Here is a 12,309-nt window from a genome sequence, read left to right on the forward strand (position 1 = left end):
GTCCTTGCCCAAAGTCCCTTTCCAGCTCTTCTGGAGCCCCTGTAGGTGCTGGAAGGGGCTCTGAGGTCTCCCTGTAGCCATCTCTTCCCTGTCCTGCACATGGTGCCTTCCCTACCATGATGCCCTGCTCTGGCCGATGTCCTGCCCCACACGGTGACATGCCCATGCCATGGATCCTGGCTGCCCCGGGACCAGGCAGCCTGTGGAACCACAACGGCACTTTCCTGGCTCCAGGGGTCTTAGCTGCACTGCAGGGACTAATTAAAAGAGCAGTATTCTAACACAGCCACAGGTGCTTTCACTCACTTCTCACCTGCCCCTAGGGTTCCAGAGATACTTGCTCTGAGATTTGGGTGTGCTGGGTCCCATCCTGCCCTGGCAGCTCTGCCTGGGGTCACTCTGGGCTGGAGCACACAGCTCCCACTTCCCAGGCAGCAACAGCTGCATGCCTTGCAGGCTCCTCTTCCCTCTTCCCTGTGTCACAGTGAGTGGCCAAGCTGCAGGTGACAGCAGGACAGGCAGGCTGTCCCCACGTCAAGGCACATTCTAATGGGAGACACTGCCACAGCACCAAGTTCAGGTTTAGACTCTGAGTGGGAAATGCTGTACGTAACATCAGAAACACCTGCCTCGCTCACACCTTGCAGCACAGGAATGTGTTGTGGTGGCCTTGTGCCCTCCTGTCTTCTCCACAGGCAGCACAGGGCTGGCCTGCAGCAATTTTGGCACTTGGCAGCCCCAGGCCAGTCCCACCTCCCATGTTGTGACCTTGGCTTTCAGCACAACCACAGAGCAAAGGGGAAAAGCGACAGCATTTTGCCAGCGAGACAAAGCTGAAGCTGGGACATTTGTCCCCTTTGGACATCTTTCACTTCAGTTTGGGGGAACTCCACGGGCACCACTATGGGATCTGGCTGATGCTGTGGGTCCCTGAGAAACATTCCCAAGGCCTGGTCTCCTCCACACATTTCTTAGCTTCCCTTCTTTCCATGTCCCCATGCCTGTGGGGACCTGGTACCAGCAGTCAAACCCATGTTCCTCAGGTCACAGACATGCTGCAGGAGATGATCACCACCATCTGCTCCCTGGAAACCACTGCTGAGGGCTCCCAGCTGCAACAGATTTCCAGGAGGTGCACGCAGCAGAGCTGGGTCCATTACTGGAGAGCTCTTTGCAGAGAGCTTGGGCTCCCCAGGGACCTGCATGGATGGCACAGGTGCATGGGGTGGCTGGGATGACAATTTTCACAAATCCTTATGGAAAATGCACTGAAGCCTTCTAAAGGCTGCCCTGGCTGCAGTGACCTGCCTGGGTCCATGTCACCCTCACAGCCACTGGAGTAGCCACCCATCCCTGGTCTGCCAGTGTCCTGGCCACCTCCACTGCTCTTGTCCCTCCTGCAGTGCCAGGAGGATTTTACCCTCTACAATTTTGATGTCCTGGGAGACCCACAGGGGTGGGGATGGGATGGTACTGGGGGTGGGATGGTACTGGGGGTGGTGTCAAGGTTTGGAGTCTCCTGCCCCATCCCAGGGGCTGCCCAGGCTCTCCCCTCCTGGAGCAGGGTGGAAGGGCTGATTTCTCTCCTGGTCACAGAGGAGGTGTCTCAGGAGCTGTACCAGAGCTCTCTCTGTGAGGTAAGGTAAGGTGCTGCAGGCTCTCAGGTGCCAGGCTCCTTTGCTGGCAATGGCCCTTGGCTCCAGCTTGGCTGGGGCTCTTCTCTCTCCCCAGAACCTCAGGGGCTGTTTGGTTTCAGAAGCTCTGGCTGGGAGCTCAGTCCTGAGGCCTTGCAGTGCTGGCCCACAAAGCCCCACCCAGGCTGGGCTGACTGCTGGAGCAGCATGAGGCCACAGGGACCTGTCAGCCACGAGAGCTCCGTGGGCAGTGACACCTCTGTCATGCCAGGCCATTGTGCCAGATTGTGCCACCAGACCTTCGCCAGGTGAATGGCAGGGCCACACTCAGCCCATCAGAGTCCCCAGGTCGTTGCAGCCCCCTTGTCCCTCTGCCTCATGCACTGATATGGCCGGGGGCACATGGTCACTGTCCTCTGTGGCACCCCAGTGTTGGCCATGCCCAGGGCCTGGCAGCAGAGCCAGGGGGTCACTACTGTAAGTCCGGCCAGGTTTGGGATGTTGCTTTGCTGGGGGCCTGCAGGAGCTGGCACTGCCCAGAGCAAAGCTTTGGTGTCTGTTCCCAGCCAGCCCGGAGACCCGGAGGATGTGGCTGCCCGTCTGGAGAAGGTGCTGGGTGAGATAAAGCAGCTGCAGGATGTAGAAGGTGCCCAACTGCCCATCGTCTCAGGAGGTGCTGCCCAAAGGCCTGGGGGCTGCAACTCCACATTCCATTCACCAGGAACACATTGGGACATCTCTCAGGATGTGCTCCCTAGCCTCTCTCTGCACCTACCATAAACACATCTCCCTGCAGCCACCCAGGCTGACACGTCCTCCCCAGGGGCTGGGTTTTGGCAGGGAGGTGCTGGGCCAGTTGCAGGAGCAGTGCATGAGGCTGCAGGAAGCTGCAGAGCAGCTGTGGGGTAACACCAAGGACACCCAGGAGAGGACAGGCTCTGGGCACAGCTCAGGAGCCACCTGTGCCATGGCTGGTGCATGAACCAGGCTGGGTACAGTATTGCCCTGACTTGGCACATCCCTGCTCAGAAGCAGCTCAGGGTGCCAGGATTTTGTTGCCATGCCATGCTGCTGGAGCTGGGGACAAACGGAGGAGGCTGAGGGGAGGTCAGGGGATGGCAAAGCTCACAGGTATGAACAAGGTGCTGATGGAGCAGGGCTTGGGTGTTGTGAACAAACACCGGCACTGGGGTGGCGGCAGGGCAGGGGTCTGCAGGGGATGGCTGTCCCCTGTACTGTTTCTGCTTCTCCCCCTTCAGCAATGAAGATCCTCCCAGCTCCCGACACACCACAGGGATGTGCTGCACCCCAAGTACTCACGCAGGTGCCTGTCCTGAGTGTCCCCTGGGCCACCGGCCCTGCCACGTGGGCAGTGCTGCTGCTGAGCGCTCCCCAGGGGGCTGCTGAGGGTGTCATATCCCACACAAGGCTGTTTGTCCTTGTGCACTGCAGGTACAGGTGACAAAGCCAGGCTCCTGTGGGGCTGGTGCTAAGCTCACAGGTGTCCAGGCTGGCCAGCGGGCTGTGAAATGGCACGGGGGGCTGGGGAGGGGCACGTGCACCAAGGCTGTGCTTCTTGGCCTCGGGGGACTGGTGGAGCTGGGGTCACACTGCCCTGGCACCCATTCATCGCAGCGGGGTAGGGAACACTGCAGGCCAGATGCTCCCTCCTCTGTTGCCTCACCTGCACAGTCCCTGAGCTCCTGAGGACATACAGGTCATCCAGAATGCAACACTTTTGGGCTATGCCACACCTCCATCAGCTCTCTGACCAGATAAGATGAACAGGTCTGTAGTCTGGCACATGATTTTCCAGTCCTGTGGTTCCTGGCAGCCCTGGGACAGTCGAAGGCAGGTTCTCCTCCTCACCACCCAGGTCTCAGTGTGGCTTCACCTCGTTTCTCAGGCAGTTGTCTCTCTTCAAGGCTGGGGACAAATCCCTTCTCTGTGTGCCTTGGGTGGCTCTGTGCTGCCCCCCACACCTCACAGACCACCCCCGCTCCCAGCAGAACTCCACACTGGCCCAGATGTGCCCACCACAGCTGGGACAGAAGGTGCACAGCCTTCCAGGGCCCACCAGCTTGGCTCATTTCATCTCAGTGGGGCAGGACTGAAGACGGCAGCTCCAGCACAGCTTCATGCAGAGAAGCTCACAAGGGCCAGCCCCAGCTCCAGCCCTTGCTCCCAGGCCCTGCCCAGGCTGTCCAAGAGGCACCCCGGGTGAAACCATCCCTCCTACATTGTTTATTTTAGCAACACAAATAAGAGACTGAAATTAATTATTGACTGGGGAGAGCAGGGGCACAGCCTCGCTGGGAAAGGGTCTGGCAGGGACAGCAACCTCCAGGGGACCTGGAGAAGAAGGGATAGGAGCCAGGTCACAGCAAAACACCCAGGACCTATGGATGTCACAGAGGATCCTGAGGACTCAGCCAGCCCTGCTTTGCTGGGGTCTCACACCACAGCTGACGGGCAGAGCTGGGCTTCTGCGGCTGAGCCCTGGATGCACCCAGCCAAAAGCAGCTGGCAGTCACTGCATGGCTGCATCGGGGTGTTGGTGCAGCCAGAGATGCAGCCAGCCCTCCTGGGATGCACTGAGCCACTGGGAGAGGGGATCCTGAAACACTCCAGGCTCAGTGTTTTCCTGCGTCCCGCCGCTGCTGCAAACCAAGCAAAGACACGGGTTCAAAGCAGAAGAGCGTGTATTGCAAGCGGCTGCGGTGCATCCGGAGAGACTTCCAGCCGCCGGGAGAAAAGAACAGAGGGGTTAAAAACGATCCCAGTCTCTAGGGTTACACTGTGTCATGCAAAACAGCCCCGGGGCAAGCCCCATCCAGGGAGGTTGAGGGGAGGGTGTGCTGGCCCAGCCGGACCACCAGTGCTCAGCCCCTGCTCCCCATCCGGGGCTCCACGAGGGGCCAGACGCCTCCCCAAGGGCCTGTGTCCCTCAGCCCTGCTCACCAGCGAGGACAGTGTGTGTGGGGTGGAGGCTGTGGTGGCACAGGAACAGCCCTTGCTCTGTCCACCCCTTACAAAAAACAAGCCTCATGGGGTGTCTGCCCCTCACCCAGTTGATCGGGGCCAAGGGATGGGGCAGGGGAAACACTCAGGCACAACCCACTCTGCCTGGTGGGGTGGCCCAGGGGACCATGAGGAAGGGACCTCCTCTGTAAATGTCACTGGCATGCAAACTCCGGTGTCCCAAGAGAGGAGGGGGCGCTCCCTCCCCAAGAGTCTGGCAGCATCAGGGTCCCAGGCAGAGGCCGGCACCGGTCCCACGCAGCCTCCCGCTGTCTCTGGGGAGCTCCATTCAGCTCGAGAACAAGTAAAAACTACTTCAAACCAAACCCATGCAAGGCAGCTATTTGCTCATGTGTCTCGGCGGCTGCCAGACGCCCTTGGCAGCGGAGTTCCTCTCCTCTTTGGGGAGGGGGGGAGAAAAAAAAATATATATATTTTATACGCAGGGGTCCCCGCCGCATCCACTCTCCGCCGCGGCCTCATCTCTCTGCCTCCATGGTCACGTTGGCCTTCTGTTCCGCGCTGGCCTGCTGGGAGACGGCGGCCGGCCAGCCCGCGGGCTGCGCCGGCGCGGCCGGAGTCCACATGCTCTGCTGCTGCCCGGGCGGCGAAGCCGTGGGCCAGGCGGGGTTGAAGGCCCCGTGCTGGGGCAGCGGCGGGGCCGGGGGCGGCGGGGAAGTCGCCATGGAGGCCACGGGGCTACTGCTGTTGAAGCTTTCGGAAGCCTTGAGGCGGGAGAACATGGTGAGGGCGTCGGGGAAGTTGGGCGGCGTGGCCGGCGTGTTGGCGGGAGTGCACATCTGTGGGAAGGAGACACGAGGTCAGGGGAGTCCCCACCTTCTGCTTCTCACCAGGGCGTGGCACGAGACCCCTCTGCCCCCAGACCCGCGCGCTGCTGACTGTGCTGCCCACGAGCAGCTCTGTTTAAGGGTCTGAAGGCTCATGCTGTGGTAATGAGCAGATGGCCCAGACAGGACCCCTGTGCCCAGCCAAGTCAGGCACCTCCTCCGTTCCACAACCCACCGGTGCCACCCTGGGCCTGCAGCTTTCTGGCTCTGTGGGCACAAGGCTCAGGCTCAGCTCCCACCCCCCAGGAGACTGGGCACGCTCCAGCCCTGCTGGGCACTTGCTTTGCATGCTCCAAATCCCCAGTTGTCCCAGAGAGTCAAACAAGGCCGCAGCAGCCAGTAAATCCTTAAGACACATCTGCCCAAGCAGATTACGGGCTGCCGGGGCATGAGCATTAAGGGACCGTGTGTGGGGACAGCTGGAAGAGAGCAGAGGCAGCAGCACCCACGTGTGGGTGTTTACACACCTCCAGATGCTCTGCACGCCGCACCAGAGCCACGCTCCAGCAGTGCTCCAGGAATTTGCTCGCTCCAGCGAGCGCACAAGGACCCATGTGTGTGGCTGCTGCAGGATGGGAAGCACCACGTATCTGTGAGTGTGTTTACACAGGTCAGTGCTTCAGGCTCCTCCAGGCTCGCTCTGCCACGCCGGGCTGGTGGGGACCACAATGCCCAAAACGTCCTCCCTCAGACTATCCCTTTTGGAAGAGCAGCCCCAAACCATCTGCAGGGTTCTGCTGTCCCACTGCATAGGGCAGGCTATGCCACCAGCTGCTCTCCAGGAAAACCTTCCTTGGCAGGCAGCTCTGGCAGTGCCCAGACCTCCCTGCCTGTACTCCTGGAGTTGGGAAGCAGCGAGCTGGACGTGAGCACCAGCCTGAAGCACCCGCCAGCTGGTGCTCTGCCCTGGGAGAGCGCTGGGGAGCTGGAAAAGCACTTACCATCTGATGGTGGTGGCTGTAGGGGATGTTTGTTTCTTGGAAAAAAGCACTGAGAGCAGTCTGAAAGGAAGGAAAAAAAAAAAGGGAAAGATGATGTTACTACCCTCATCCAAAGTGGGCACCCAGCAGCATCCAAACCAGGCACCCACCTCACCCCTGCACACTACTAGACCCTAAAGATGATCCAAAACATGCCCTGGGGGGCCTTGAGGGCACAGCTGCTCCCTGTCCCCAAGCAGGGACCTGCGCCTGCCATCTGCTCACACCAGGGCAGGTGGGAACCATGTGTATTTGGGACCAGCATCCTTGCAAGAAGCAGCTACTGCTGGGGCAGAGCCCAGCAGGTGCTTCACAACATCGTGTGCCGGGAAACAAAGGAAACCAAATCTAACCCGAGCAGGAACCAGTTAAAGGCGTGTCCTCCACAGTTCCCATATTCCCACCAGGAGATCCCCAGGGCAGGGGCTGCAGCAGGTGACCACCCCATATGCCAGAACATTTCCAATTCAGTTGCAGACAGAGCACAATGAGGACTGACATTGTTTTGTAGCTTCCAGTCAAAACCAGTAATAGTCTGGTAAATGTCACATGCCACAGCCATGTGAGAGGACAAGAAGGGCTGCAGGTGGGGGAGGTCAGGGTACCAGGATGGTCAGGAGGGCACACACCCAGCCCAGGTCTGGGAGGAGCAGAGGTAGCAGGAGGTTTGGGGGTGCACAGCACTGAGCTGATGCCAGAATGGTGGAAAGTTCTTTATTGAGAGGGTGATGAGGCCCTGGTGCCCAGAGAAGCTGTGGCTGCCCCATCCCTGAAGTGTCCAAGGCCAGGTTAGATGGGGCTTGGAGCAACCTGGGATAGTGGAAGGTGTCCCTGTCCATGGCAGGGGGATAGAAAGAGGTGACCTTCAAGGTCCCTTCCAACCCAAACCATTCTGTGATTCCATGATGGTGACCACTGTTCTGTGCCAGGCTTCAACGGAGTCAGGGCTAGAAAACAATGTTTTGATTCAGTTGTAGATGAGACTTGATAGAAATGTAAGAGAACTGGTTTTGGTTCAGTTCTGGTTGATGGAAAAGCCCCCTTCAGTTCCATTCAGGCCTCTCCCCAGGGCCTTCAGGTCTCCACTCCAGGGTGTGAGGTACGGGGCTGTGGCCAGGTGCTGCCACACTACCTGAGACTCTGTTCCCTTCCTGAAAGTCAGGGATTTGGATTACTCAAGCTGCTGGGGAAAAAAAAAGGCAGAAAAACCTGGAAAAAGCACAGGGAGGTTGTACCAAACCCTGCCCAACTGCAGCTGCCACAGTCCTGCCACCACACATGCTCCCCATCCCAGTGTCCTGTGTCATTCCCAGGGCCAGGATGAATGACAGCAAGTCAGCTCAGCCCATCCAATGGGAAAACTAATTTTGTCCCAAATATCCAGGCTGGCAGGTCCTGGGAAGGCGAAGGGGTTTATGGTTTCCCGGCTAAACAGCAGAAAACTATTGGTACAACCAGGTGGCAGCCAGAGCAATGTCTGCAAACAATGATCCAGACCTGGGTGGGGGAAGCAATTCCTGCTGCAGAGTCTGGCAGCTCCCAGACCTCAGGGGGAGTGTGCAATAGCTGGGCTGGCAAGGCCCTGCAATAGCTGCATTTAATAACACAGCACCTGAACTCTGCACCCAGCCACACTGCGAGCTCAGAGCCCTCAGCTCCTGCAGGCAGGACCCACCAGATCCCAGAGACAGACATGCAGCAGGAATAGGGTCTGTGGCCCTGGAGAGAGCTCTGGACATGACAGCACACAGCTGTGAATTAAGGAAATGTCCCACAGAGACACAGACACTTCTGAGGCAGTGACACCCCACCGTCATGCTACCCTTCGTCCTGGGTGAGGTCGGACGTCAGCACCCACAGGCCCTATCGCTGACAGATCTGATAAGAGAGGGGTAACACCAAACGGGAAACACAGGCAGAGGGGTGTGCACAGCCAGATACCATAAGCTGATTAAATCTGCTCTGTGCTCCTGTTTTCCAGGCGGCCTCATATCTGGGACTGTGCCACTGGCAGACAGGGACAGAGAAGGTCCATGCTGTCCCCCTGAGCTGCCCACCAATCCCTGCCAGCACTGGGATGAAAGCTGTGACTGGGCAGAGGAAGCACTCTGCCAGTGCAGGCCCCTCTGCCTAAAACAGTGTCTCTTTCCCTCCATCTGCCCCTTTCCAAGCAGGGCAGAAACAGCCCCTGTGCCCAGCACAAAGCCCACGACCCAAGGGACCTGCAGAGCCCCAGCCCGGTGAGCGAGGGCCCCATGCTCCCCTGGCTGCCACAGGGGGCCAGGGACACCCACGTAGCCAAAGCCACTGATGCCACCTGGTCTCCAGACAGCGTCACAAGTGCCACGGTGACTGGTGCAACAGCAAAGCAAATTAAGGCTCCTCTGCTGGAGGAGCCTGAGCCCAGCTCAGCTCTGACCCTGGAGCAAAGGCCCCATTGCCTGTGTCACCCTGGTGTGCCAGGGAGCAGGGCAGCCCCACACCCACGGCCTGGCCATGCTCAGCAGGTGACCTGGCCACCGTGCCCTCTCCCAGGATGCAAAACCAGGAGCTTCACAGGAGAGGGATCACACAGGGACTCTGCCAGGGCACCAAGAGGCACCTGTGGTGACCCAGTCAGAGAGAGGATGGCTGGAGGTGTGAGCCCTGCCAGCGTGGGGCACCCAGCAGCAGGGGCAACTCTGGGGGCACCCTGTCCTTGAACCACCAAGGAAGGGGCTTCATGAAACATAAATACATTAGAGGAAATGAAACCCAGCCATGGGTACAGCGAGCAAAGCCGGACACCTGCTCCTCCTCTTGTTCCCTTCACACAAGCTCTCTACACTGAATGTAGGCTCTTAGCACCAGGAAAAGGAAGGAACGGGTGGATTTTTTTAGAAGCAGTTTCTTCTTATCCTTTCCAAATGGCCCCAAGGGCAATGAGCACATAAAGCCAAATAATATCTTCCCACCAGAGAAGGAGCCTGATCCACTGCCCAGCCCTGTGGGAGACTCTGCAAACTCTGAAATGTCTGCCTGGTAACCTGCTGGGTTCCAGCCATGGAGGAGCTGCTCTCCCTGGCTTCTCCCAAAAAGCCAGGCCCTGGAGGCCGAGTGCCAGCCTTCACCCAGAGACACTCCAAGCTGCTTTCTTGGGCCTGTAAACTTCCCCCTGGGATCAGCCATGGCACTGTTCCAGCTGCTGGAGGGCTGGGCTGGCAGTACCATTTCAGCTGGCACCCACAGTAGCCGTCGCTGGAAGCATGGAAGGGCCCACAGAGCTGCGAGAGCTGCAAACTAAACTGGGCACAACAAAAGAAAGCCTGCCCAGGGTCCCTAGGAAACAGGAGGGGAGTCATAGCAAGTGGGAGAGGCAATCCACACCCTAGCCATGAACTGCCCTGTTCCCCAGGGATGGATGGGATGGAAAAAAAAATGCCACCTTAGACAACCCCCTGAGTATGGGACAGACTATGATCAGCTCACACCACAGCCAAACGTGACTGTATCCCAAATGTTTTGCTGACCTCCCACCCTGCTCACTGTCCTGGTTCACATTCCTTCCGGCACGGAAAAATTCCAGGTCTAGCTGGGCTGGAAAGACACACAGAGAGCAAACCAGCTCTGCAGCCCTCACTTCATCTTCCTACATACCCTGAGCAGCAACCCAAGCCCAGGGAAGAGGTCCCAAAACACCAGCATCCCAAAGCTGTCCGTGTTTCACAGCAGCCTCCCTGTCCCTCCTGCTGGTGACGAACACCCCAGGAGCTGTCACAGGCAGCAAGTGGGACACTTGCCCACAAAGGAAAGGTCCTGGGCAGAGCAGATGGATGCCAGGAGTGCCCTGGCTAGGATAGAGGCACAGAGCTGGGACAACCCAATTCCTGCTGTGTGTCACTGGGCCACTGAGCTAGCCTGGCTCCCCTGTGCAGAACACCTCTCCCCGTGGTGGTCTTACAGGCAGGAGCAGAATCCTCATGTACAAGCACGCTGATGGAATTCACGCCGTGCCCCTGGAGCAGCGCCTTTACTCCAAGGGATGGTTAATTTATGCTGCCTTCGCTCGTACTGAACTTGCCTGAACTCCCTCGATTGATACTGCAGATGCAGACCAGCCAGCAAAGGGGTGCTGCACTGGAATAACAAAAGCCTCGGGAGTATCCCAGAAAAGAGGTGAGAGCGGGCTGGAGTGATGGGGAGGTGATCCCTCCCCAGCGTGGCTCCCAGAAGGAGCCGTGCCCAGCGGCCATTTTGCAAAGGGAATTATCTGACCGTTGCACCAAAAGTGAGTGGGAACATGGTAACGGCAGCGTTTGTTTACAGCCCAGCTTCCTCTGAGTCATGTGAGTGCCCAGCCGGCAGGAGACGGCTGTTTGTACTTGTGCAACTCGCCAAACGGTGGCAAAGTTCTGCAAAAAAAGCCTTTTGAAGAGACACGTTAAAACTCCTGTCATCCCTCCCCGGCTCTTTTGCGACACGCATGGAGGTGGTGGAAGAGGATCCCGCCTGTCCCAGAGGGCCACTGTCAGGCTGTGTTAGTAAACAAACGCCGGAGCACGTTACACACGCAATCCATCCCACGCCAGCGGTGCTCCCGTTCACCGGGGACGGCGGGGGGGATCGCCGGCCCGGTGTTCCGCACATCCCTGCGAGCCCACCCCGCGTTCCCCGGCCACGCACGGCTCGGTTTGGGATGCCTCCTGGCCTGTGATAGAGCATCTGGGAATACTGTGCCCGCACGGCGATGGACGGAGTCCGTGCCGAGTCCATCCGGCCGCTGTTCCGTTACGGAACGGCCCCGGGACAGCCCGGCGGGAGGAGAGGTGCCCCGGCCACGGAGGAGGCACAAACGGAGCCTCCTGCTCCCGGGGCCCGGCTCAGACCTGCTCCCGCAACACAGCACAGCACAGGCACTTCAATTACAGAGGTGCCATTAGCGTCAAATCCATCAGCTCCGGCCTAGGGAGCTGCAGAAGGGAAGGAAAAAAACCCCTTATTTAGACAGCAATTTACTGGCGACAGCCACCGCACTGCTCTTTGCTCCCTGCACCTCAGGTCCGGGAATCTCCGGAGGAGCGGAGCGCCCTGAAAGGCACCGGGGAGCTCCCCCGGCAGCCCCCGCCCCACGCGCGGCGTTAACCCCTGTCAATGTCACGGAGTACCCCGCCCGCGAGCGAGAGGAAAAGGCTTCTAGAGCCAGAAAAGCTTTGACCTACAAAGTTTGCTCTCCCACGGCTGCCCAAGAACTCAAACTCCCCGGGGCAGGGCGGTGGGAAAGGCTGCGCTGGGGCTTTCCAGCCCACGGCCACGCGGGAGGGCTGGGGCGGGGGGGAACGGGAGGAGGGTTCGGCGGCTTCGGCGGCCCCGGCCCGGCCGTGGTCCGGCGTGGGGCCCCGGCAGGCTGCGAGCCCCTCTCCGCGCACCCCCCGCGCAACGTGGCCTCCCGATCCCCCGCCCCGCGTGGCGCCCACGCTCCCTCGGGCACCCCCGGGGGCCCGGCCCGCGCCCCGCCACCGCCGCCGCCGATGTGGGCGGGCGGAGGGGCAGCGGCGCGTCTGCAGGGCCGGGCACCGATCCACGCTGCCCGAAGCCCTCCCGGATGCCCCCACGCGGGGACCAGCCCGCGGCCGTTACCGGGGCGGCGGCCTCACCTCGAACTGCCAGTGGGCCGCCTGCAGCAACTGCTTGGCCTGGTCGGCGGCGCATCCGGCCGCCAGCACGAACTGGTTGATCATCACCTGGTGCTTGAGCTCGTCCATGGCCCCGGCCCCGGCCCCCGCCGCCCTCAGGGCGCCGCCAGCACGGCGGGGCCGGCGGCTCACGCCAATGTTTACCGGGCACTGA

The 12,309-nt window shown here is 59.9% G+C and overlaps 1 protein-coding gene across 1 annotated transcript; it reads right to left on the reverse strand.

Annotated features, from left to right (window-relative positions):
- Positions 1 to 4,318: 4,318 nt before the first annotated feature.
- On the reverse strand, positions 4,319 to 12,309 carry UBALD1 (UBA like domain containing 1). The gene is made up of 3 exons (XM_040078848.2): positions 12,117 to 12,309; positions 6,445 to 6,504; positions 4,319 to 5,455 (listed from the first exon to the last, which is right to left on the reverse strand). The coding sequence occupies exons 1-3, from the start codon at positions 12,222 to 12,224 to the stop codon at positions 5,135 to 5,137; spliced, it is 489 nt and encodes a 162-aa protein (XP_039934782.1). The 5' UTR covers positions 12,225 to 12,309; the 3' UTR covers positions 4,319 to 5,134.

The sequence above is a fragment of the Hirundo rustica genome, chromosome 15 (assembly GCF_015227805.2).
Source record: "Hirundo rustica isolate bHirRus1 chromosome 15, bHirRus1.pri.v3, whole genome shotgun sequence".
Classification (NCBI taxonomy): domain Eukaryota; kingdom Metazoa; phylum Chordata; class Aves; order Passeriformes; family Hirundinidae; genus Hirundo; species Hirundo rustica.